Genomic DNA, 25,383 nt, shown 5'->3' with positions numbered 1-25,383 from the left:
CCCTGAGCCAATAGTCACATCTTTCAAGCTGAAGCCTACCAATCCCATCTCTTCCGTCCTGCGGACTGCGTCAGCCCCGCAACGACTTATATCGCGGGGTCGTTTATCATCACGATCACTCCGGCCAGTGACTCATTCGACGTCGTCCATTACTGCTCGTGCGCGATCTACACCACTCTTTAACCAAGCTGCAAAAATGGCTACCGCGTCAGCGCCAGCGACTTCTCTACTTTCACTCCTCTACCGTTCTTACCCACGAGTCGTTCCGTCAAATTCTACCGAGCCCGATCTCGAATCCATTTCCCCAAAAATATTCCCAACGGCCGATTATACAGATGCTGAGAAGGCAGAAATCAACCAATGGTTGTCTCGGTCGTCAGAGTTGGCACAAGCTTTGAAGAAGGGTGAGACAGAGAGCGTTTCAACGCTCCTCATCACCGTGAATACACATCTCGCCTCCCGTACTACTGTCCTTGGCACAAAGCCATCTGTAGCAGATGTTGCTTTATATGCCCTCTTGGGTCCGGTTGTGGAGAAATGGTCCCCAGAGGAGAGGACCGGCGAGGATGGATATCATCATATTGTGCGGCATGTTGACCTCGTGCAGAATGCACCCCTTTTCAGTTTGCAAATACCAGAGGAAGAAAAGATTAAAATCGATGTGAATGATGTGAGAGCTGCACCAAGGGTCGTTGTGGCGAAGGATGAAAATAATAAGAAAAAGAAAGAGAAGAAAGGCGGACGGGTTGGAGAGAAGGATTTGGTTGTTGGTCGGGGAAAGAATGCGGATAACAATGAAGCAAATATATCCGTGGTAGATGTGGCGAAGGATAAAGCTGTCGCCGGGGCTATAGCCGCCGGTGCGCCCAAGAAGGAGAAGAAAGAGAAGAAGCCCAAGCAACCAAAGGCACCTGCTCCAGCAGCACCCCTTTCACCTTCGCTCATTGATCTTCGTGTCGGACATATCCTTCGTGCTATCAATCATCCAAACGCAGATTCCCTTTACGTCTCCACGATCGCTTGCGGTGATGCACCAGGCACTGAGCATACAACGCAAGACGAGGCTACCGGACTCACAGTCCGGACTGTGTGCTCTGGATTAAACGGGCTAGTACCATTGGAAGAAATGCAAGGGCGGAAGGTTGTTACTGTCTGCAACCTCAAACCCGTTACCATGCGTGGTATTAAATCTGCTGCTATGGTCCTCGCGGCATCGCCAAAGAACGATGAGTCCCATGCTGGACCAGTTGAATTGGTCTCTCCTCCTGAGGGCGCCGAAGCCGGAGAGCGCGTTTTCTTTGAAGGTTGGAACAATGGCGACCCAGAGAAAGTATTGAACCCGAAGAAGAAGATTTGGGAGACGTTCCAGCCGGGTTTCACTACAACAGATTCGCTGGAAGTGGCTTTTGATAGCAGTGCAGTGCCACAGCTAAACAGTGGAGGCGAAACTAGCACAGCACCGTCAACTCCTTCAGTTGGGAAGCTGGTAACGAAATCAGGCGGTGTGTGCACTGTGAAGAGCTTGAAGGGAGCGGCAGTTAGATAATCTTCAATTAGGGATTGTTAAAAAAGTAATACAATAAGAGAACGGGAAAATGGCTATGTTTGGTTAAATGCGACACTAACGACAGCTGAATAGAATAGAGTCCTCCATAGGTATTCACCCTTCTTTTCCATGACCCTGCATCATGAGTAGCCAGCACCGAGGTAGAGATACAAGGTTCTCGAAAATTCCATCTTCAAGTCGTAATAAAGGATCACTTGATTGACGGAGTTCATTCTATTACGAAGGACAAGCAACCAGGATAAATTTAAGAGCAAAATCCTGGGTGGATGCAATGATGACCTTCATCCTTGTCCAGTACTCTGTACATGTACGCTATGCATCTTCAACATGCGTTTGAATTCTATCACTAGCTTGTGATTTCCGTATACTCCGCTGCCCTTTCCTGGAAACTTTTCATTGTACTCCGTACAGCATCAGCATTGAGCCATTTCAGTTAACCGATAGTTGGCAGAGCGCATTTTACTCAACATAGGAAAACCCACGTGGACTGATCTACTGGACGGAATGCTTTGCCTGCCTATCCAACTTTTACCAACGGGCCCTAGAGTGGCGATTAAACAGGGAAGAAGTCATGCGAAGGATGCATTGAGAGGGGAGCGGCCTGCTGAGGCCAGGGTCATTGCATCAGCACCTAGTCGAGCGGCAGAGTGGAAGCGGAGTCGCTTTCCCTCCCGGCGGATGTCCTGTACGACATCGATGTTTTTCCCTGTGAGGGGAAAAACGATATGTTGAGGATCAGACGGGAGGAAATCGCCGTGGGATCGAGGCAGCCGATGCCACCGCAATCTCGAAGAGGCTAAGGCGACGACGATCCTGGTGGGCACGCGGAGCTTTTGTTGCCTGTCGAACTCTGCTGAGACTCAAAAACCTTGATCCTCGACGAAGGCCATTGTTCGGCCTGAACAGCTGGAGGCTTTGGGTTAGGTCCCAAGCCCACGCAGGGCAGACGGTTGTACGATGATGGGATGTCGGACAGTATATATTTTTGGGGCACCTCATCCTTCACGGACGGAAGATGGCCGTCCATCGTTTCAGGTGGTGATAGTGCACTGTTTCACGGTGATCGGCTGGCAGATCTTCTCTTCGATTACGAAGTGTTCGCCTCGGGATCCGCCGAGCCTTGCCGCAAGCAGCATGGCGGCGTCCTGCACCCGGCCCACCGAAACTTTTTGGCGGGCGTCGGAAAATCAATGATCCCCTTGGGTGGGAGTTGAAACCGAGAGACAGACTTGAGACACGCCAAAAGTATGCTCGCTTGTCCTCTTTTCCTCCCGTGCCAGTTGAGGGATACATCTTCAAATTTCTCCATCCGACGTCCATCCGCCTTTCTTTTCCGTCTACCTGCGCTCGTTTCCTCTTCACTAGGGCTAGGAAACCTGTATCCGGCCTTGAAGGCCTTTGCTTCCCTTAACTGCAAGGATCACCACTGTACACCTGTTCATTGGGGGACGGGTCAGGGGTTTATTTACCTCTGGGCTCTCCGTCTCCAACAGCAGGGAGAGGCAGCTCTCTATCGGGCTCCCGACACACATGTTGGCTGCGTTGGAGATATGAACAGGCACTACGCCTTTACCAATGGCTATACCGCTTACCCTCACGGGGAAAGCGGTACTTTTTCTATATCTCCTCACAGGTATGTGGCACTAACGACGCACGCCGTTCCCCGAACTTCTCTGCTTCCGTTTATGCAAATTCTGCGAGCAGCGACGGGCTGATACCTTCGCTCTCTGGGTAGATTCCAACCAAGGTCACAACCAGCCCTTCGGCGAAGAAGACAATTAATACAACGTTTGTTCATCATCGGCGGGCTCTCGATATGTATTTTGACTTTGTTCTTTCCCTCCTGGCGAGCTACGATTTTCGGCACATTAACTCTTGGCCTCCTTTCCGCGAATGATGATTTCCAACTCGAAACTGTGCGATACTACGATCTCACCAACGCCCAGGGCACGGCGCGAGGATGGGAGCGGGAAGAGCGAATTCTTCTCTGCACACCGCTCCGTGATGCCGCTACACACTTACCCATGTTCTTCTCACACCTTCGCAACTTCACCTACCCTCATCATCTTATAGATCTTGCTTTTCTCGTCTCAGACTCCAAAGATGAGACCTCGTCCCTCCTCACTCAAATGCTCAAGGATCTTCAAGATGATCCTGACCCCAAGATGCCCTATGGAGAAGTTTCAGTTATAGAGAAAGATTTTGGACAGAAGGTGAATCAGGACGTCGAGAGTAGACATGGTTTTGCCGCACAGGCCTCGAGAAGAAAATTGATGGCCCAAGCAAGAAACTGGTTGTTGAGCGCTACGTTGCGACCGAACCACAGCTGGGTATATTGGCGAGATGCTGACGTTGAAACTGCCCCCTTTACTATCTTGGAAGATCTCATGAGGCATAACAAGGATGTCATAGTTCCAAGTAAGTACACTTTATGCAAATACAGTTCGTCTGTTTTCGTCTAAGCTGACAATTGTTCGCAGATGTCTGGCGCCCTCTTCCTGACTGGCTTGGTGGGGAACAGCCGTACGACTTGAACTCATGGCAAGAATCCGAAACCGCTCTCGCTTTAGCGGACACCCTCGACGAAGATGCCGTGATTGTAGAGGGCTATGCGGAATACGCGACGTGGCGGCCACATTTGGCCTATTTACGGGATCCATATGGCGATCCAGATATGGAAATGGAAATTGATGGCGTTGGGGGAGTCAGTATTCTAGCGAAAGCTAGAGTTTTCCGCTCCGGAGTGCATTTTCCTGCCTTCAGCTTTGAGAAACACGCGGAAACCGAGGCTTTTGGGAAGGTAAGATTTCACCCATTCTTAGTCGTTTATCTTCTTTCATTTCTGTCTGACTCTATCCACAGATGGCAAAACGAATGAAGTTTTCTGTTGTTGGGTTGCCCCATTATACAATCTGGCATCTTTACGAGCCAAGTCTTGATGACATACGACATATGGAAGAAATGGAGAAAGAACGCTTGCAACGAGAGGCCGAGGAAAAGGAAAAGGCCGAACGGACAAAGCGAATCAAGGAGGAATTTAAAGACACAAAGGCTCAATGGGAAAAGGACGGAGCAGCCATTCAAGATATGATGCAGAAGGATCAAAAACAACAGCAACAGCAGAAACAAGGAGAAGCCACACAGAAACAAGGAAGCAAAGCTGAATCCTCTCCTGACTCCAAAACCCCATCAGACAAGTCAAATTAATGAAGATTAAGCGGTTTTAATACTAGATTAGTGAGTCCGATAAACCCTCGTATGGTTTTCTGGGTACTGACTTCCTTCGTCGGTCTTCAAGTCTCGATACTCCTCTTCGATCTTCCTAATTTAACACATATTTAGACTCTTAAGTGGCGATGCGACGGGAAAGGCTTTCTTGACTGTAATACTTGGTTTATGACAGTTTTCTTTGCTGGCCTAGCAATCTGTTTTAGCTGGAGTTCGATCTAGAAGTGATATCATTTTTCGCTGACGAAAGGGAAAAGCTCAAAGCAAGAAGAGAAGCTATTTGGTTTTCGCCGTACGATTACTTTCTATTCATCGTCTTTGAGCTGGCTTTCATTCATCTATGCTTTGACAACTTTCTCACGGCCATCTTGACATTTTTTTTTATTCTTCCAAATTCACTCGAAACGGGCAGTTCTTTGTTTTATTTTATATTTTTCTCTACTTTTTCCCACCTCACTCATCTCCCAGATACTTCTGGTTTGAGAAAGAATACGTGTTCCAATGCTCTTTCACATTTTCTGGACATGTGTCTTGCTGTTTAACTCAACTGCTGTTTGCATATCATACCATACCTTGGTTGTTTTAAGTTCATTTGCCTTTCTTCTCTTTGTGGTCCTTCGAACTGCTGCACTTTGGTTTACCCAGTTACCCTCTTCCCAGAAAAGCCCTTTAAGCGATGGCAGGCTGGGCACTGTTTCATTGCTAGTATTTTTGTGGTTCTGTATGCAGTTATTTTGAAGCAATACCTGATATAGGCCCAATTCCCTGCTCCTTCAGGAACATTTTATGTGTTACAAGGTTTTGGGGATTCCAGGGAGGTTTGGACGGGAGATATCATCTGTTCGGCCCTTGGGTGTTCAACTGTTGCTGCAATCTTCGAGCAGATATCTAAGTGACTGGGTCATATCGTGCAATAAATACATGTCATACAAAGGCAGCAATCCAGCAAGTCAATCCAATTTCTCTGTATGATCCAAGAACTAAGTCCGAAGGCTTGGCACCAAGTGAAGGTGGATGGTCTTGGCAAATAGCCAGCCTCGACGATTGTCTCGCTGAGCAATCCATTCGTAAATCCGAAGCTAATCAACCAGGGAATGTAATGGACCATATGGAGAAACAAACAGCTCTAAGCATCCCCTTCACGCATACGGCACCTCAAGAGGCGTTCAGACTCCTTGAACTCCCAGAGGAGCTGCTCGCATTACTTACATCAGACGAAGCTCCTCCGTACGGCTTTCCTTTTGCCTCGGTTTTACCCCCCCTCAGTTGCTGAGTGTGGAATCATCGCCATACATCAAGATCGAGACCCAATGTGCTGACATTTGCACCTGATGGAATTAGACTCTACCTCAAGTCGCCTCCTCCGTCTATCTCCGCCGCTAGAGCAAGTTCCGGCTCATCGTCGAACCAGGGAACAGACGATGCCTTTGTCAACCTATGTACCGATATCAAGACATACTCGCTCCGACAGGTTCACTCCTCAAATTCGATATTCGTATTAAGACCGTCGCCGCTCCTTGACAACAGCCGTAAGGAAGATGGCGGGCTTTTAGAGACGGACGCCAGTGATGCAGTTACGGCCATTGCGCTGTGCAAGTCGACGCTGGAACTACAAAGTGTTGGCAAGGGCTACTCTGCTCTCCCGTTTCTATTAAGGAATTTGCAGGTGTATGATATGGTCGACATCGAGGAGGATGCAATGGACGTGGACACTAAACGCCAATCCGATCTACACACCGCACCTGGCACGGCGGAGAGGAGAAAGGCCCTCGACGGCCTGTTTACCGATATACCTCTATCTCCCACGGAATGCTACGAGGCGTGGGTTGATGTATGTGGCTTCATTGATGAAGATCGAAATAGCGGGAATTTGGTTGGTTGGCGGCCATCGGCAGCGTCGAAACTATCAGCCTGGAAGAAATTGCTCGAAGGCTCTATATTGCAGGGAATTGATTTGAGCAAGCAATTCTTAGTTCGCGATTTGTGGAATTCCGTTGTCGACGATTCAGATACGTCAGGTGCAAAAGCGCCATTCCCTAGATCCCTTTTTTATGCGATTGTCCGCCGTTTAATGGACGATTCCCCATCCGGTATTAAGTTACAGGTTTTCGAGGGGCTCAAGTGTAAGGCCTATCCTTTAGGTTTCTTTCAGCATTACTCACATTTAAGCTGACAGCGACTCCATAGGGTCGAACCTCAACAGAGAAATTACGATCAATTGGGTCGGTGATGTATATCTGGAAGCCATGGCCCCTAATCCGCGCTTAGCGGTGCCAGAGAGGGAGTTCCTGGAGACTTGGCGAGACTTGATCCCTGAAAAATGGAGGATAGAGGTAACGGCAGAGAAGTTCAAAGTAAGTTCTGAAAACTTGAAAAATTATAATTCGCATATTCTGGCACACAGTAACAAACAAATCGTGAATACAGGACATTTCCTGCCAGCATATCACTTCATCAAGCATCTGCTTTTGCCCGAATACGGGGAAGCAAGGGGATATCAAGCCCGTAAAAGGGAAAATGAGTCGCTAAGAGCCGCTTCAGAAGCAGAAAACAGACAGCCCAAAAAAGGCAGCTCAGTGCAGTCTACCTCCACACATCTATATTTAGGGTGGTTAATTGTGTTCAAACAGCCTCCCATGCTCAGCAAAATCAATAGTCTAGCACCAGGCGTATTTCTCGTTCCATACCCAGTCTACCTCCTCTCCAAGTCCCAGTTCTTTGCCATTCCACTTCAGACTAGTAATGCTGCTGGTTTCCCTGTGAACCAACTTTGCGTTGGCGTCTAGCTTCTTGACGGCTTCTTCTACCAAAGGAGAGGGGTTCCAGATCTCCACTCGCCCCATATCCCAGTCGCGCGCCTCGTATTGAGCGCGACGGAGAACAGCAGCGATGGCATCAATTATCGTTTGTCTCTCTGATGCAGATGAAGGTTCCTCGTGCAGAGCTCGAAGAATGAAAAGGGTACTCTGCTCGGCAGATGCACCAAAGTTTCGGTTCCAGGAGAAGAAGACGTTTCGGCTCGGAACGCATGCGCCTTTCACTTTTGGTTCACCTTTCTCGGGAGCAAGTATTGGGGAGTAGAATTCCTCTCGCGCCCAATGCCAAGTCATATTGTCAAAGTCAGGACTGAACGCAGCCTTGGCCTTTGTGTCTTTTGCAGAGGCTTCCCTCAGCTTTGCGCGATATCGGTCGAGAACCGCATTGGAGCACATGTATCTTTTCACATCGTCTCTTGCCATGTCCTTGACCAATATCATATCCAGGCCTTCGATATCCTTCTTAGCTTGTGGTCTCTCCAGCGGCGGGAGGGAGTAATGGGACGACTGGAACGGCTTCCATCCAAGGGCAGCATAGAAGGTCTTTCCTATGTCGGAATAGAGCACAGAGAAGATGGACTTCTTCCTGGCGGAGTTCTCTAGCTGCCACGTCTCGAGGACCTTAATGAGTTCCTGGATCATCCGTCGCGCATAACCTCGTCCGCGATATTCGGGTCGCGAGAACACGCTACCAATACCGTGGGAGAGAACATCCTCAACCTTACCATTATAGGCGAGGAAAGCGGGTTTCGCGAAGGTTTCGCAGCTACTGAGGATTGGGCGGAAGTCCGGGAGTGAGTTTCGTTCTGTGAGGATCCAGCAGGTCAAGGCTCCGTCCTTTGTCATGTTCTGGCTCATCAGGTGGTTCTCTCGCTGGATGTACTGTTCTGTCGTCAGCTGCCCTTTCCATGCCAGGCCGTTAATTTTTAAACACTCGATCCGTTCGTCAGGAGTAGGCACGACGAGAACAAGGTCAGGGGACGTCGCAAGCGGCAACGAGCAGTCGGCGGACCCCATGGCGAATGTGTCTTTTCCCACTTTAGGACAAGTAAAAGGGGGGGGGGGGTGTTTAAAACTGTATATGCCGTGAGTTGTGTAAAAAACCACCCAGGGGTTGGAAGAAGTAACGGGAGGTGGTTGGCTGCCTTACAGGAGAATCGATTGGATTCAAGAGCCTCTCGGACCGTAGATCCTTGAATATATACGGAGTACGGAGCACGGCGTACGCCGTGGGGCGAAGGATCCCGAGAAATCCAAGAGTTTTAGGATGCCGAGCTGTGCCTGGGACCGGAGTTTATGGAGAAGATTTCGGCGAAATGCTTCGAGAAAAGCACCCCTGTTTAAATGTGGGCGGGATGAGGCGTGACCAATACCCGACACAACAAGGCATCGGGAATTTTTGGTATTCGCTAGAGACTCCGGTGAGAAATTGTCCGGAACGGATCCGATGGGAAGCGAGGGAACCCGGCGAGGAATGTGGGGAAGAGGCGATGTGAGAGAGTTTCACGGGAGCCAGAGCCTGCTTTACTCCTGCATCGCGTTTTCGTTAGTTTTGCTAAATTTTGTGGTGGAAGAGTTGTGGAGTCTGGAGTACCCTGGAGCTGACCTCGAAGTCTGGGGGTGCTTCCTGAAGGCGGAGAGCAGGGATGTCGATATTGCTGAGGACTCTATAACAGCAGTTTCATTTTCAAGGCGGTGTGTTAGTGTAGCCATGAGAGATTTGTTCTTTTTTTGCTCTGGCAAACGCATCCAGATGCGCCAAAACGCTGATGGCTGCTGGGAGAGTTTTGAGTTAGTATATCCGTACTCTGGACAGAGTAACTCCTCCGTATTTAGTTGCATGCGTACTCCGTAGTTGTAGTTAGTCAGTCCCACCAGGGATGGACCATGAACCGCTCAGGATCTGCCTGTTGAAAGCCGCACTTATTGCGGAGTACAGAGTAGTTAACTACTATGACTATCCACAACCAGCACAGCTGTATCACACACGCCCGCACTGTTACTTACCGGCCTCAGCATCCGCCTCTCCGCCATGCGATGAAGCATCAACGTCATGCGGCGCAGCCTCAGCCAAGCCGATTGGTGAGCTTAAAGGTTCTGGCACCAACTATGCTGCATTCATCTTAGCGCAAGGCCTGATCTCGACTCTGTCCGCCAGAGCAGCTCGCCAGCATTCCAGGATTGGCAGCAGGCTCGCTCTGCGCTGCAGATTGTGTGTCGAAGATATTACATGGACAACCGGTGCAGCGGGGACGGCAACGTTCTACGAGGGCGGGGTCAACAATCAGGGCGGGGGCGGCGTCGACTCCCGCGAACCGGCAGAGATCCCTTCCCTTCTGGCCAGAATCCCCCCGTTCCCTTCTGCCATTAAGCCACCACCCACCCACCACCCACCGCCATCACCACCATCACCACCGCTTCCACCTCCAACGGTGACGGTAGGTCCGGGCAGGGCCATCCAACTTTCTTCGATATCATCATTCTGCCAAGCTCAGCCTAGGCTAACCTTAGTCCACAAAGCTCAAACCTTTTCCATCCTGGAGCTTAGGCCTATTTTTGTTAGGCCTTGGTCGAAACTCAACCTTGCTTCCAAGCTGTATGTGACGTGTGATACCCGCCAATTCTAGGTACAACTACAGTACCAAGAGCTAGCAGCCGCTACCAGGTAATAAGCCCACAGACAAACTCCCCAGGTTGCTTGACAACTAGGTACATGCAATTGGCACTCGTGGGCCTCGAACTTGGTAACTTTTCTCTGCCCTGTCTCTCATCTACCATTCGGCCTCTGATTGTCTTTTCGTTTCTTCCTTCGAAGGCCTTTCATATCATATCATGTCGTTCGAGGATTCAAAGCCATCATCTGTAGCAGCTTGCAACTGATGCTTCTTATTATCCTCTCCTTCGTATTTCGAAGACTGCCTCTTTTGGGTTGGATATATGGCCCTCTGATTTCCATAGCCATGAGGTTGACCAGTCTGACTCGATTAAAGGAGAGACAAGCCGCAAGACTCAGCATGAAACGGAGACACGACGCTTTTCAGGAAACTCTTTCCGCCGCTGCCGCCGGTCAACCTGCCGCTATGACGCCCGGGAATGACGTGCATCGCCCTCTCGCTGCCTCTGACGGTGCTTCCGCCGAAGCAGGCTCTCTCTGGGCTCTAATTCTCACTGTTTTCCCGGATATTTGCCCGCACTACGTCGAAGGGGTCTATCAAGCAGAGCAGAAACGCATTAGAGCCTTTCCCGACGATGCAGTGTTGATCAATGCGATCCTCGAAGCCGGACCTTACCCCACCTTACAGGAGCGGAAGCGCAGAAAGATTGAAGAGAAAGAGAAAAATAATGGCAAGTGGTCTCCAAATGACGGGGTTGTGAGGGATAAACACTATTATAATTCTGCGTGAGTGTCCTAGGGACTTCTTCGCAGTTTTCTCGGTTTCTTGATTGTTTCCGGTCAAACTTCCTTTTAGATACTGTGACATATACAATCATCTACCACTCTTTCCTGGGGGGGATCTTCCAACTTCTTCATCGTGTTCCAACCTGCATAAAGGTAGGAAAGCAGAGCTAACACGCCGTGTAGTCGAGCGCTTCTGCGTCTTGACTACCCGGATATCCCTGTGCAGTTTTTAAAGTCAACGCTCCAGCGTCACATAACTCTGTACGCCGCATACCAACATCTTTATTACCTCGATTCTAATTATACCAACCTCGCCGACGTGCCATACGGGCGTCTGAAAGTTGCTAATAGACGCGAGAAGATGCCACTTTTTGAACGCTCTCGCCTTGCCAAGGCCCACAGAGATACTCTGACACATGAATTTCAGGATGCAAGGAATATGCGCGTCCAGAAAGAAGGTACGTGAACCATACAAGGGACGACTCAATACACCGTGGGTTACATGCCTTGCTGAAGGACCATCTTTTATTAGAGAAGGAGCGTAAGCAAGCAGAAGCGGATAAGTTAGAAGCAGCAAACGAGGCAGCCCACGCGGCCACTGGAGGTCTCATGGAATGTCAATGCTGTTATACTGACGCTCCCATTAACCGCATGATCCCCTGTGCCGGTGACCAAACCCACTTTTTCTGCCAGTCTTGCATCAAGGCAAATGCAAAAACCCAAATTGGGTACATGAGATACGAAATCCATTGCATGGACACAAGCGGCTGCAACGCTTTGTTTTCTCAGGTTGAACTTGCGGATATTCTTGGTACTGCGCTGATGAGAAAAATTGACGATCTCCGTCAACGCGATGAAATCGAAAAAGCTGAAATTGATGGGCTGGAAGAGTGTCCATTTTGCGATTTTAAAGCCATCTACCCTCCAGTCGAAGAAAACCGCGAGTTTCGCTGCTTGAAATCTGAATGCGGGAAAGTGAGTTGCCGCTCATGCAAGGGGGAGAGTCACGTCCCGAAAACTTGCGATGAAGCCCGGAAGGAAAAGAACATTCCTGTGCGCCACAAGATTGAAGAGGCCATGAGCGAGGCTATCATCCGCATATGCCCTAATTCTAAATGTAAGATGCCTATTGTTAAGGCGGACGGTTGCAACAAGCTGTATTGCACGAAATGCCGGTGGATAATGTGTTATGTTTGCAAAAAAGATATTTCAAAGGACGGATACCACCATTTCACCGGCAAAGGCGGCTCATGCCCCCTGCATGACTACGCTCCATCCGAGGGTCGTCATTATCAGGAGGCAGCCCTAGCCCAAAAGACAGCAACCGAAGAAGCGCTGAAGTCTCACCCAGAATTGAAGGAAACCGACCTTGAAGTAGACCTACCAAAGACCATCTTTGCTGATATACCAGGACAAAACATACTAGGTCTCCCATTGGTAAATCAGCTATACCCCGCTAACGGTCCAGGTGCGCCAAGAGTTCATGGCCATCAACCTGGCTTTCTTGAACGTGCTGGTAATCAGAATTTTCTCCCTGCTCTTCCGCAGGAGTACTTTCAGGACGACATGGCAGAACAACCGTTCCAACATGGTGTTCCATGGGATGCCGGCCCACGACCAGCTCTGATCGTCCAAGAAAACACCCAACCGGCGGTTAACAATACCAACCAGCAACCTGCTGTGGGAGGACAGCTTCGCCAACGCCTTTTTGAAGAACAACGTTTCCAGCGTAACCCGGCTAATGGCGCTATCCCCGCTGTACGCCCAGCAGATCTTGTTAATACCCACGCCGCATTGCCGGTCAATGACGATTTCGAAGGCCTGAAGCTCCTTCAAGACCGATACGTCGGGCGATTAAATGATCCTTTCGGAGCAGATGCTCTGAACCAGTTTGCTAACGAAGTGAGACCCATGATAGACTGGCCAGATGATAATTTCCTAATATAAATGTATGTTTGAGAACAAAAATTATAAACATTCAAACATTTCTTAATTTTTTTTTTTTAAATGTGCGCGCTTTTCCCTGCTTTATTGTTCTTATACAATGCTTTCATATGTGCATTGTCTTGAACTTTTTTTACTAGCGTGAGCAAGGGAAGTTCCCAAGGCCTGATGGTGTTATGCGCCTGCAAAGGTACGTTATATGATAAGAGAGGGGTCTGTTTTATGCCTTGCTTCATTGCTTCATGTCCTTAAGGCCCTTCGATACACTATTTTGCCCTTTTAACAGTTGCGTTTACTCGAATTTTTGTTTCTTTTTCCCTTCTTGCTTCTTCTTTCCGCCTGGGATGAAATTCTGTCATATTGTTTGCCCTTGGTCTAATGGGCACATATGAGACCATCCCCCCCAAACAAAACTACAGAAATTGGTACAGGTACCTAAAATAAAGGAGGAAAAAACGATGTTTGAGCATTTCAGGGGAGTGTTGAGGTCTGTGTTGCTATTTGTTCCTCTACGGTGTTCGTTAAATGTCGCTTAAGAGACCATTTAATACAGAACGATTTTATACAGCCATGCCATATGCACTTTTGCTATCTTATTTCCTTAAGGCTACGGGAACCGACACCCCCATCGTCCGGGACCTGGGTGGTTACTGTGGGTATGGAGCGCGGTCGCGATTGAACCTTTTGGCGATAGAATTTCCGTATATCTACACCTTGAATAGAAGTTTCAGGCTAAAAAAAAAAAAAAAGAGGAGAGAACAAAAAAAGTAAGGAAAAAGGTAGCTCATAAGTTGGTATGCTCGAAAATCATATTGTTGTTTTTTAGGATCTAACCGAACAGTCCGTAGCTATGCATAAAATAACGAAGTTGTAGAAGAGACCAAGGAGCGAAAAATAAGAAAAAGAAACAAGATCATGGAACACGGAGATTGGAAGCCTTACGGGGTTAGAACATTAGTTGAGATTTAGGGGTAGAAAGAGAGAAATCTCTCGTCAGGGTGAAGGAAAAGAATTTTGAAGAGAAAAGGCATAGCTGCAGACGCCGGGTAAGACAAGGAATGGACATCAGATAATCGTCACTGCTAAGGGTTTTGTCATGCCGAGCGGGGGTGGAAGAAAAAGAAGAGAGGGGAAAAAAAAATAAAAAAAAAAAAATAAAAAAAAAAAATAAAGAAACATAAAGGACGAGAAGGAACCTACTCTATCTTGCAAGCTCGATACTGGTGGCCTGGAATGTACAAAGATGTGTCGGCCTTTGTGAATCCCTCAGTTGGCTGTCGGCCTATATCAAACACTGCTCCCAATGCCAACTGAGGGATTCACAAAGGCTGACACATCTTCGTACATTCCAGGCCATCGGTATCAAGCTTACATGGTAGAGTAGGTTCCTAGAAGGGAAAAGGAAAAGCAGAGCAGGCGAGGTCATCAGCAGAGAGGCACACTGGCCGACAGAAAGGCAAGAAATACTCATCACAGCAAATTCATCGCAATCTAAGCTGGTTATCCGGTATTAAGGCGGTCCAGAATTTCGAATTTCCCATACGCTTCTTCCGCCCACACCTCCAGCTGCATCTCTCCAGCATCAACCCTGCGAACAGGGACGGTTTGCGCTCTTGAGCGTTTGCAATTGTTGGGAGTGCCATTACTGGGGGTCTTTGGGCTATTGGGGCAGGGCCTCTTGTTGTTTTCGTTTAGGCCCTTAGAATTGCTATTTCCAAAGGATTTTCGTTCTGGGAAGTCCCCATTCACCGATTCGGTGGGCACGGTAGAAAGGCCGTTGGGTTCAGTTGGAATCCACCACTGTTCCTCCGCTGTTATACCAGCAGGGGGTTCTGCATTGGGGCGTAATATGACGAAAAGCGCGGGGCGATATTCTTCATGCTGCGGAAGCGGAGTCAGCCTTGCACACGCCGACGCCAATCGTGCGAGGACACCTCGAAATTGAGCCTCCGTGTCAACGGTGGCCGTTGATGGGACAGACTTGGGAATAGACTGGGCAGCATTTGCGGATTTTTGGAAGATATCAAATTTCTCGATATTGCCAGTTTTAGCAGCGACAGCGCTCGCAAATGGCGTATGGATGTCTGTCGACTCCACCTGCGGTATCTGGGAAAAGTCGAAAGTATACCGTTCCAATGGCCGGTTTGTCCTTTCGGAGACTATGACGAATGATGCAGCCGAGATTGAAGATTTTATCAGTGCGGCTTCGACGAATGAACACGCGTCGTTGATCCAGGAACAGACGCCAGGGTGGCGCGACTGTTTGACGGGGTGGTTATATTGACGGACGGGAAGAAAAGTGGCTGGCGGATAGACAGAGCGAAGAAACAGGATTTGATGCATGCTCACGGCGAGAAAAGAAGAAAACGAGGACGCGAGCCGAGCATAGGTATCGGGAACACGGTTCTCAGTGGTGGTCGGACTGCTTGGCGGGAGAAGAGGTTTTGCGGGAGGGCCAGAACCAGGGTTGGCTGCAGGAGCCGCAGTTGTTGGGAAATGAGTTGCGTCAGTGGCTGGCGACGGGGTATCAGTCGCAGCAGCCGGGTGGGCAGCTCTGTGCGCCATCATCTTGGAGCAAAAGAAAAACAAAGGGTGTGCAACAAGATGAGGGCGAAGAATGAACAGAATGTTCAGAGCCCAAGGACAGATATGACACGCTTTTCAGCAACTGAGGCCTATGCTGGCCCTTTCAGCTCTGCAACGCTGAGACCAGGACTGCGTGTTCCTAGAGGAACGGGGTATTCTGGAGCGCGTCTGCTGAAGGAGTCACAGGACACTGAGTCTGATAACAGAGAAACAGCAGCAGTCAGCAAGAAGAAAGAGTGTGAAGGCGGCGAACCACTGCTGGAGGAGTGAAGCATGACCAAAAGAACAGTGGTTCGGAGGAGAATCAGAGAGCAGAGGAGCGTGCTTTTGTGTGAAAACGAGAGAAGGAGAATTGAAGTTGGATGGTGATCTTCTCTCCTTGTTGACAGACAAGATATCGTAATCCATCACGTGCCTGGTGGGTGGATGAGATCACCGACCTTGGACGATCTTCAATGTTCAAACCTCCTGAGCCCGGCGGGTGGGGAGGGGGGGAAGATTAGTGGAAATGGCTTGATGGCGATCGCCTCCCGGCAGCGGATGTATGGCCTTTGGGAAAAGAACTTCGATCTTTTCTCCCGGAAATTCCACTTTCAACTATGGCGTATGTATGTACTAACCATCACCAGCCACTGATCATACATCGATTTCGAGTCCTGCGAGCCGTGAGAAGAACCAGTGCATCCCGTCTTGCGATGGTCAATCCCATGGTTACTCTACCCGGTAAAAAGTGCCGGGTACTCCATACGCAGTATATACATGCAAATGGTTGCCTTGTCTTGCAACATGCCTGGATCCGTCCCATCTCACCTCTAACCCCCGCGCTGACGCTCAGTTGCTCTCAGCCCTAAAGGCAGCATTAAATGCCTCGAAAACCCTCAGTATACTGGTCTGGGTACAACGAGAGGCCAGAACCCCAATCTGAAGCCCACGGTTGATTCTTACAGAGCTGCCACGTCAGGATGAGTCTGCCACTTGTTTTCTTTCACGGCGAAGCAGAGACGATAATGGTTGCGCATTGGCGACCTGCAAGCCGGCCCATGGTGGCGCGAAGGTATTACTTTTTTTTTCCCTGCACTGTCCTTGATGATTGATCGATATCTCGGTGCACTCTGGAAGGGGATTGGATATAATGCAAACAGACACATCTGTATGTATGCGACTCGCCATATGACTACGCTTTGGCCCTAAGACTTCTTTTAAGTTGTCTCGATCTGCATTTCACCCATGGCCGAATCCACGTTTCACCTCTGGCCGATGCACCCAAGGTTAATGAACCTTGCCCTGCACAGCACGAGGGAAATCTCGACTCTTCTTTTCTTTTTCTTTTTTCTTTTTCTTTATTTATTTATTTATTTTTTTTTTTTTTGGATTGTTTTTTCCCCTCCAGGTAATTATCTTCCCAGGTTCTGGATCGTTCTCTAGGGCCACAACTCGGGACAAGAAACTGGACGGCGCCTCCAATCCCCAGTCGAAGCAGACAACGCGTGCTCTCTATTCCACGGCGCTTACAGCTAAAGTGACTTGGATGTGATCAAACATCCCGAAAGGCCCGCATGGATTGGCATAATGGATAGCGGGTCGTCGAACAAGATAAGGTTAATTTTAGCGGCAGCGTCGACGCCAACCGGCACATTTTGGACCTCTCGTTGAGTAGCAGGCTCGCCTCACCCGAAAAAAAAAAAGAAAAGAAAAGAAAAGAAAAAGAAAACGAATCTATGACCCCGTGAGCAACGTACCCAAAAAAAAATGGCCCTTTTTCTTTCTCTGCGATGGTAAGAGGCAGGTATTGTGGTGAATGGGGTCATGGGGTGCCTTGGTCTTCCTCATTTCTCTCCACAAATTTCGCGGCTGAGAAGCCCCGTCTGTGCTCCATCTCAGGCTCTTTAAAGTTTGTCAATGTCTCGGATAACATGGCATCGAGGACGCCAGCGGCTTTCTTGGCGAGTGATCGTCCCTAGCGGAGCCTAGGGGAGCACTTTTGACCGGTGTAATAAGCGCGAGGGGAGCTTCAGCCCACGAGCTACAAAAGAGAAGGCTTTGGTATTCTGCGATTAATTTTGGAGGCAAAATTTTTGAAACCCGCCCTGCGGCTCAGCAGTTTTCATTGTTTCCAGTTGCTGAGGGGTTGAACATTCGTCGCGAACAGGATAATTCGGGAGCAATCCAGATACCTGGACACAGGCCGGAAGAACGGCATGAGATAGATTTCACTGTGTGATTCCATAAGCCTTGTTTGCTGTGGATTGGTTTACTATTGGTTAGGAGTTCATATCCGTTTGAGCTATGGGCTCTGGCTATCAATCTCTGCCGCGTCGGACAAGAAGCAGGTTGAGGTCCCCTCTGGAGGAAATTTTGGGCGTCGATTGCGTCCTTGGCTTTTCGTGTATTCACATATTTGCTCAATAGGAATGCCTGATCAGAGAATCGAGCTGCACGTTGCAGCCAGAGTACCGAGCATATCATTTTTTTTGTTTGCATCTTAACCGAGAGCGACCTGGTTTCAGTCAGAGTCTACGGAGTACAAGCAGCCCCATCACCGGTGCCTCCTGGATCGACCAATTACTGCTAGAATGGCCCTGTAAACCTCTTGTTCAAGCTCCTCGGAGCTTGGTAGTAATGCGGCTTAGAGCCAGTCGAAATTCGACGAGAAGGGTCAAGGATTGCTCCCGGGCCTCGACGCGCTGGAGGCCCCCTGGGCGTCACCCACGTCGATGATTAGGTCGAAGTTTAGGCTCCCGCCCCCCTCACATGTCATCACCACACCACCACCCAGCATTCTTCGTCAATAACCAATCTCGAGCTCCAACTCAATTCCTTGCTCTTAATTCTAAAAATATCAACGTATATTCTCCAGGGCAACATGGAGCAGCAGCTCCTCCAGCTCCTCTCAGACACCCAGTCGTCCGCTCCCGCGACGCGCAAGAATGCAGAGGGGCAGCTTCTTGGCCTTTACACCAACGAGCACTTCCCGCTCTCCCTCGCGTCAATCGCTTCTCATACCTCCGTACCCGTCCCCTTACGACAATCCGCGCTATTAATCCTTCGGACTTTCATCGTGTCGGCATGGTCCTCACAGTTGGATGAATTCAAGGGCCAGGTCCTCGTCAATGACGCGAACAAAGTCCACCTGCGACGCGTCCTGCTCGAGCTGGCCATCTCTCTTGAAGACGACCGAAAAGTCAAGGCGTCGGCGAGCTATGTCGTCAGCAAGATCGCCAGTGCAGACTTCCCAGACGAGTGGCCCGATCTGCTGCCGACCCTGCTTCAAGTGATTCCCACAAGCAATGACACTCAGCTGCACGGAGCGCTCAGGGTTCTCTCGGACCTTGTTGAAACGGGATTCAGTGAAGAACAGTTCTTCAAGGTTGCTCGAGAACTGGTCTCGACTGTTTTCAACGTTGCAACTAATGGCGCCCGGAAAGCGACCTTACGTGCACTTGCCGTATCCGTCTTTCGCGCGTGTTTCGACACCTTGGAGATGGTGTTGGAGCAGCACAAGGCGGAGGTCAAGCAATTCATGGATGAAGCATTAAATGGATGGTCGCCATTCTTTATTGCTACCTTGAAGGAGCCACTTCCTCCGACACCAACTGAAGAGGAAGAAGCTTCAGAAGCCCAAGGACCAACTCAGTGGCGGGGCTTAATTGCATTGAAGTTACAGGTTGTTAAGGTAGTACTTACTCTCCTGCATATCCATCATAATCGTACTTGAGCTAATTTACCCTTGCCCTCCAGACATTGATGAAAATCCGTAATGTCTTTCCAACTCTCCTTACCCCGCATAGCACTGCTCTCTTCACTACGATATGGACCGAACTATCCACCCTTCAAGCCGTATACTATGATCTTTACATTCAGGACGAAAGACAGGGTAGATTGGAGGATGCAGACGGCCTGCCTTATACACTCGATTTTCTGGTTCTGGAGGAATTGGATTTTATGCAGAGCTTGCTACGCGCACCTCCAGTCAGAACAGAGCTTCAAAATCAACTACAGGCTGCAGGGGGTACAGCTACAACCACCAGTTGGCTTCCAGATGTTCTCAAGCTCGCCATCTCATACGCTCAGATTTCTACGGAAGAGGAAGGATTGTGGGATATCGATGTAAATTTGTATATCTCTGAAGAGAGTTCTGTGACATCAAATTATACTCCTAGAACCTGCAGTGGCGACGTGGTTATCAAGTTGGGCGAATGGCTCAAAGTGACGGTTGTTAAAGCTCTTCTTGCACATATCAATGTCGTCTTCTCTGACACAACTTCGAGGTATTCTCCCCGTCTCTTTATTCTTATTCCCTTTTTTCTTCTCTCTCGCTTCTTTTTTTTTTCTTTTTTCTTTTTTTTTTTTAAAAAAAAAAAAAGCAAAGGCTGCTAACAGTTACGATATAGCTGGAAATTACGAGAAGCTGCGCTTTATGTAGTCAATCAGTTGCTTCGAGACTTTCACGAGGTTTCTGAAAATATTCCGCTAGACATTGCCAACGGGTTCAACAACTTCATCCAGTTTTGCATACAGCAAGATGACGTATTCCTCCGGGCTCGTGGGTATCTTTTGGCCGGTAAAGTGTCAATGACGGCAGGCGAAGGCTTCCATCAAACGGCATTGTCATATCTAGAAGCAATTGTCAAAGCTATCTCTAGCGATTCCTCCGAAGTTGTTCAAGTAGCTTGCATTTGCGCGTTGCAAGACTTATTGCCTAACCTTCCACAGGCATTGACAATGCCGGTTCAACTCCAGATGATTGGCACTTTGTCCGACTACATTGCCTCCCATGACCTCCGTGATATGACTGAAGGAGATGATCTCAAATTTACCTTGGCTAACGCGGTTCGAGATGCTATTATGATTGACCCTGGCGTCGTTCTTTCTTCTGTGGCTCTTGATCTCCTGTTCAACATTGCAAGCAACGGAGCAAGCAACTTCCAGCTGGGAATGATAGTGACTGAGACCTTTGAAGAAATTGTGCAGCACATTGCCGAACAGGGCGCCGACGCATATATCCGTCTCTGCGAGAAAGTCTTGCCATCTTTGAACGGAGCCATTGACATTGGCAATTTGACACAAGAAAGTGCTTTGACTAATCTAGCGGTTGAGCTGCTACGTGCCCTTGCTGAAAATGGCTTGGAGCCACTTCCTCAGGGGCTTGTCGCTTCGGTGATGCCTAAGCTAAACCGCTTGTTGCTTGCGTCCACAGAGCCTGACCTTCTACCTCCGGCGACTCTGGCTGTTAAACACATGCTGGCACACGACCCTGACCAGTTCTTTGCTTGGCGCGATCCTCAGACCGGCAAAGACGGAGTCGAAAGTGCGCTAATTATTATTAGTCGCCTTTTGGGTGAAACCGTGGAAGACAGCGCTGCAGCTGAGGTTGGCGCATTGGCCGCCGAACTGGTTGAAAAAGCTGGTGCTGAGAAGCTTGGGCCATTCCTTCCCCAACTCCTTCGTGCAGTAGCACAACGTCTCGCCACGGCAGAACAGGCACAATTCATCCAGAGCTTGATCCTAGTATTCGCGCGGTTGTCTCTTGTTAGTACTCGAGATGTCATCGACTTCCTTGCACAGCTCGATATCGGCGGTAGCTCCGGGCTAAATGTCGTGCTCAGCAAATGGCTGGAAAACTCCGTCAACTTCGTCGGCTTTGACGAGATCAGGCAGAATGTGATTGCTCTTGCGAAGCTTTATGCGCTTGGAGACCAGCGGATCTCTGAAGTGCAAGTTAAAGGTGACCTTATCATCCAGGATACTGGCCGAATTAAGACACGTTCTCAGTCTCGACTCAATCCAGACCAGTATACCATCATTCCCGCTCCCTTGAAGATCATTAAAATTCTCGTTGAAGAGCTTTCTTCGGCATCTGGCATGAAGGGGATCAACGCTGCTGGATCTGTTGTAGGTGCTGAAGACCTTGAAAGCGATGATGACAACGATGATTGGGAAGATGTTCCTTCCAACATTCTTGACCTGGGTCTTGGTATTACGAAACAGGAATTGATGGCCTTCGGGGAGGGTGATGTTTTCCGTCAGCGTGACGACGAGACACAGGCATACTTGTCCCAGTTCTTCCATGAGGAGGCCGCTAAGCCTGGGTTCCAGGAGATCTTTGCGGCACTGAAACCTGAGGAGCAAGATCGATTGCGAAGTTTGGGACAGTGATTTGACTATTGAAGGGGTTTGCCAAAGGCCGTTGATGATAAAGCGAATCAAATGTCATCTACTTGGGTTTAAAGCCATAACACTGATAACGAGTCAGTCGATTCATCGGGAAGTTTCTGGAAGAAAGGAAAGCAAAAGAAGTAGAAGAAAAAAAAAAAAAAAAGAGGAGAACAATGATTTAGTTGATGACCTCAAGATCGAAAGTCATGATGTCAGAGCCTTAAGATGTTTGATAGCTATTGCTTCTTGATACTAGTTGACAGAGATACATATAGGCATACGTAAATAGATGCTGGCGAATTTGACATCTCACCATTACCCCTATTTTCCTCTTCCTCTGCGTTTCACCGTACAGAAGCTGTAGGGCTGCGAACCCCAGTCCAACGAATCGCTTGGTGCCAGCCCCCAGGTCTTCTTGGCTTCGGGTCGGCTGTAGGGCACACAGCCAAGTGCTTCAGCTCGGATGTGTCGTCTGTCTCAAAAAAAGTAAAAACAAAAAATAAAAAAATAAAGGATTACTGCATATTTTTGGTGTTCATCATAATGGGAACCCCACCATTTGACTTGCATGAAGCCGATTAATCCGCAAAGCAAAAACATCATCGACCACACGATACACGTGCGAATACGAACCTTCCTTACGTAGTTGGCACGTTGAGCACAGCTGAAATTGCATAAGCGGGGGAACAACCCATCCCGTAGTCTGCAGGCAAGCTGTCAGTTACTTAACTAACCAGCCAACCCTCCTCAAAAATTCTCGGTTTCCTGTGTTTCGATAGTTATCAAAGCACAATGGGCTCATATACCGCAGGCGTCAAGCCTGCATTCCTGATCATCGCCGTCATACTCGTTGTCCTCCCTTCGCAGGTTAATGCTTTTGGAGCTGGAAGTAAGTTGACTTGCTGCTCGGCAACGTGCACTGCGACCGGCCGATAAGCTTGTCTCAAATGGCTAACCGTTTGGAATCAGATATCGCGTCTATTTCTAAAATCGAGGGCAAGAACTGGCGCCATGGCGACATTGAAGATATGCTCAAGACGCTGGCCTTTATCAAGGGTCACAAGTGGACGTCAAATATGGTCAAGAGAGTGTATTTTGGAAACTGGTTACGCGATTAGTGAGTCTTTTCCCGCTTCTTATTTTTTCTGTGTCTATGAACCAAGCAATTTCTCCTAGATGTTCTCAAGATCTCTGCCATGAGGGGGGATTGATATTGTGTGTGGGTGTGTGTGAATATATGCTGACAGCAGTACCTTGAAGCTCGCAAGCCATGGACGTAGGAACTTTGCAGAAACTACAATCTGAGACCATCCGCGTTCTGGTGTGGATTCTTTCGTTCATGAGCTTTGGATATGCTACCGGGGAATTTGAAGTTACGGCCGAAAGACTAGGAGTGTATCGACCGGAAGAGCATATTGAGTGTGTGGATCCTGGAGAATAATGAATCACCTGTTGCTGACACGACCTAGCAACCCAAAGGACTATGCCGACAACAAGGATGCTAGGCAATATGATGCGCGCTTGCGTGGACCAGTGAGGCAAGTTGAGTTGGACATCGATCCGGAAACTGGGATGAAAAATTACATTGCGAATGAACGAGGTGACTGGGCCACCAGTGCAGGATACGTGAGGTACAGCTTTGCCCGTAGCATCCACTTCGGAAGGCTTTACACCAAGGGGGGCCATAAGAAGGGCCGCGAAGAAGATCTATATGAAGCGTTAAGATGCCTTGGTCAGGGTTTGCATACGCTGGAGGATTTTGGCGCTCATACGAATTATTGTGAACTCGTGTTGCGCGAAATGGGCATGTATAACGTTTTCCCGCATACCGGAACGAGAACGATGATGACCGTTCGGGGGAAGCATATCTTTCCTTTGGTCACAGGCACATTTGGCATGGTTGACTTTTTCCATTCAGTCTTGGGCGAGGCCACGGACCATTTCGCCCAGTCGGAAATTGACGAGGCAGATAATGCTTTTGGAAGTGCTCAAGCTAGTGGATCTTCGGCGCCATTGAACGGATTGACCAATATGCTTGGGAATGTCCCTGGAATGGGAGATCTTATTACTGAAGCCCAGCAGTTGCAGCAGCAGTCGCAGGCCCAGGCACAGGCTAACCAGCAATACCAATCGCACCATGGAGGTTATGGTGCGTCGCGAGGATTCAATGATGATGGTCACGGACAAGGGGCGGGCTACTATGACGATACTCGGGCTCCTGGTCAAAACGGTGCTAACATTCCAGGAATGCCCGATTTTGACCCTCAAAAGACAGTCTCCCAGATCTATCCCATACTCGTTTTTAGAGACAAGGTTGTTCGAAGAGTCAGCAGCGTAGTGGAAAAGATCCCGGGACTTGAGTCGTTGATGGAAAAAATCTCTGAAACACTGACCGTGTTTGTCTATTCCCTTTTAGCTCCATTTGTACGGCCCCTTATCACCTTTGCGTCGAAAAAACTGCATCTAGGATCCTCTGAGGTTATCAACTCCTCAGCACAACACCAGTTTGAACCATGGACCGACCCCCACTGCACCGACCCGACGCACTCTCTCCTTTCGAAGGATCACTTTTCCAACATTCTCAACGAGCCTGCTGGGGGCGTTGCAGCGGCCATTCTTAAGTTTGTTGTCCCGCGGGTCCTGTACGCGTGGCAACACGCCGATTTTCCGGTTGACCATGTCCTGAACGACTGTGTCAGTGTCTTCCACCATCCGGCATTGCGAGATATGGACAATGAAGCCCATCGGACGATGTTTGAGGTAGTGCAGCAGTGGGCGTTTTCAAGACATGATAGAGGGGCAAGCTTGGACCATATCCTAAGCGCAGAGAGTGTGAGGGCGGGAAAGAATCACACCGTTGATGGAAGTCATGGACACGGACATGGACACAGTCACGGCCATGGGCATGGGCATGTACATGCTCACAGCCAGCCCCACCAAGCCCCTCCTTATGGCGGGCATGGTCAGCCGCAACCGACCAGTTCATTTGCTAACATCCCAGGCCTGTCTGCTCTCGCTGGGTTGACAGGGGGGTCCCAGAGCCACCAGTCTCACTCCGGGTCGTCAGGTTCGTCCGGCATGCCGTGGGACAAGCTCTCGAGCCTACCCATTCCTGGAATGTCCAATTTGAACAAACTCTCAAGCTTCATACCCGGTGGTCATGGGAAGCGTGAAATGCCCGACGAACCCAACGACGGCACCGGTCAACAGCCACCGTATTTAGGGACTCCAGCATACGCGCAGGTCGGAGAGCAGCAGCAGCAGCAGCAGCATTATTCCTCTGGAACTGGGCATGATGCTGGCTTCTCCGTTCCGCCACCAGCAGGCTATGAACAGTACCACCAGCAGCGGCAACCCGGCTCTGGGGACGGCCATGGGGTTTATCAGCCTCCAACGCATGGCGCGCACACGTATGATTATTATAGTGGTTATAGCAGGGGTTAGGACCGAAACGATACCCAGGTTTCCAGGTTTATGCTCCGTAGAATGGGGAAATTTGCCATCGTCATTTCAAGGTGTCTAGGCACGAAAGCACAATGCTTGTTGTTTCATGAGTGTAAATACATCAACCAAGATGCGCGCAGTCGACAAACTCCGTGCAGACTGAACGGGTTCCAATCCGTGCCAGCCACACCTGCTGAGTAATCCTAACCACCGTAGGCTTGGCGTTTCCCTCTTTGTGTAAT

The 25,383-nt window shown here is 49.2% G+C and overlaps 9 protein-coding genes across 10 annotated transcripts; 7 read left to right on the top strand and 2 right to left on the bottom strand.

Annotated features, from left to right (window-relative positions):
* The first annotated feature begins 72 nt into the window (after positions 1–72).
* Positions 73–1,736, top strand: ARC1 (G4 quadruplex nucleic acid binding protein). The gene has a single exon (XM_003066609.2). It carries the CDS (start codon positions 197–199, stop codon positions 1,544–1,546), a length of 1,350 nt encoding a protein of 449 aa, XP_003066655.1. The 5' UTR covers positions 73–196; the 3' UTR covers positions 1,547–1,736.
* Positions 1,737–2,519: 783 nt separating this feature from the next.
* On the top strand, positions 2,520–5,738 carry ANP1 (Mannan polymerase II complex anp1 subunit). The gene is made up of 5 exons (XM_003066610.2): positions 2,520–3,200; positions 3,303–3,985; positions 4,048–4,367; positions 4,430–4,804; positions 4,866–5,738. Exons 1-4 carry the CDS (start codon positions 2,815–2,817, stop codon positions 4,772–4,774), a joined length of 1,734 nt encoding a protein of 577 aa, XP_003066656.2. The 5' UTR covers positions 2,520–2,814; the 3' UTR covers positions 4,775–4,804; positions 4,866–5,738.
* A 156-nt stretch (positions 5,739–5,894) lies between these two features.
* D8B26_005160 (uncharacterized protein) lies at positions 5,895–7,324 on the top strand (the record flags this gene model as incomplete). The annotated part of the gene is made up of 4 exons (XM_003066611.2): positions 5,895–6,022; positions 6,137–6,918; positions 6,983–7,149; positions 7,223–7,324. The coding sequence occupies 4 exons, from the start codon at positions 5,895–5,897 to the stop codon at positions 7,322–7,324; spliced, it is 1,179 nt and encodes a 392-aa protein (XP_003066657.2).
* Positions 7,325–7,452: 128 nt separating this feature from the next.
* On the bottom strand, positions 7,453–8,649 carry D8B26_005159 (uncharacterized protein; the record flags this gene model as incomplete). Its single annotated transcript, XM_003066612.2, has 1 exon — positions 7,453–8,649. Exon 1 carries the CDS (start codon positions 8,626–8,628, stop codon positions 7,453–7,455), a length of 1,176 nt encoding a protein of 391 aa, XP_003066658.2. The 5' UTR covers positions 8,629–8,649.
* A 1,878-nt stretch (positions 8,650–10,527) lies between these two features.
* On the top strand, positions 10,528–12,958 carry D8B26_005158 (uncharacterized protein; the record flags this gene model as incomplete). 2 transcript variants are annotated; one of them, XM_066124739.1, is made up of 3 exons in its annotated part: positions 10,540–11,011; positions 11,195–11,469; positions 11,544–12,958. In XM_066124739.1, exons 1-3 carry the CDS (start codon positions 10,572–10,574, stop codon positions 12,956–12,958), a joined length of 2,130 nt encoding a protein of 709 aa, XP_065980820.1. In that variant the 5' UTR covers positions 10,540–10,571. The 2 variants fall into 2 exon arrangements, with proteins under 2 accessions (XP_065980819.1, XP_065980820.1); XM_066124738.1 differs by having other exon boundaries at positions 10,528–11,469.
* Positions 12,959–14,455: 1,497 nt separating this feature from the next.
* On the bottom strand, positions 14,456–15,523 carry D8B26_005157 (uncharacterized protein; the record flags this gene model as incomplete). The annotated part of the gene is made up of 1 exon (XM_003066614.2): positions 14,456–15,523. The coding sequence occupies one exon, from the start codon at positions 15,521–15,523 to the stop codon at positions 14,456–14,458; it is 1,068 nt and encodes a 355-aa protein (XP_003066660.2).
* Positions 15,524–16,768: 1,245 nt separating this feature from the next.
* Positions 16,769–17,075, top strand: D8B26_005156 (uncharacterized protein; the record flags this gene model as incomplete). The annotated part of the gene is made up of 2 exons (XM_066124737.1): positions 16,769–16,809; positions 16,967–17,075. 2 exons carry the CDS (start codon positions 16,769–16,771, stop codon positions 17,073–17,075), a joined length of 150 nt encoding a protein of 49 aa, XP_065980818.1.
* Positions 17,076–18,378: 1,303 nt separating this feature from the next.
* D8B26_005155 (uncharacterized protein) lies at positions 18,379–21,841 on the top strand. The gene is made up of 3 exons (XM_003066615.2): positions 18,379–19,214; positions 19,280–19,809; positions 19,933–21,841. The coding sequence occupies exons 1-3, from the start codon at positions 18,405–18,407 to the stop codon at positions 21,695–21,697; spliced, it is 3,105 nt and encodes a 1,034-aa protein (XP_003066661.2). The 5' UTR covers positions 18,379–18,404; the 3' UTR covers positions 21,698–21,841.
* Positions 21,842–22,375: 534 nt separating this feature from the next.
* Positions 22,376–25,377, top strand: D8B26_005154 (uncharacterized protein). The gene is made up of 4 exons (XM_003066616.2): positions 22,376–22,586; positions 22,667–22,814; positions 22,958–23,116; positions 23,167–25,377. The coding sequence occupies exons 1-4, from the start codon at positions 22,490–22,492 to the stop codon at positions 25,139–25,141; spliced, it is 2,379 nt and encodes a 792-aa protein (XP_003066662.1). The 5' UTR covers positions 22,376–22,489; the 3' UTR covers positions 25,142–25,377.
* The last annotated feature ends 6 nt before the right edge of the window (positions 25,378–25,383 follow it).

Source organism: Coccidioides posadasii, chromosome 3 (genome assembly GCF_018416015.2).
Source record: "Coccidioides posadasii str. Silveira chromosome 3, complete sequence".
Classification (NCBI taxonomy): domain Eukaryota; kingdom Fungi; phylum Ascomycota; class Eurotiomycetes; order Onygenales; family Onygenaceae; genus Coccidioides; species Coccidioides posadasii.
Note: the sequence above shows the minus strand (reverse complement) of the source record. Positions and strands in the feature narration are given on the sequence as shown.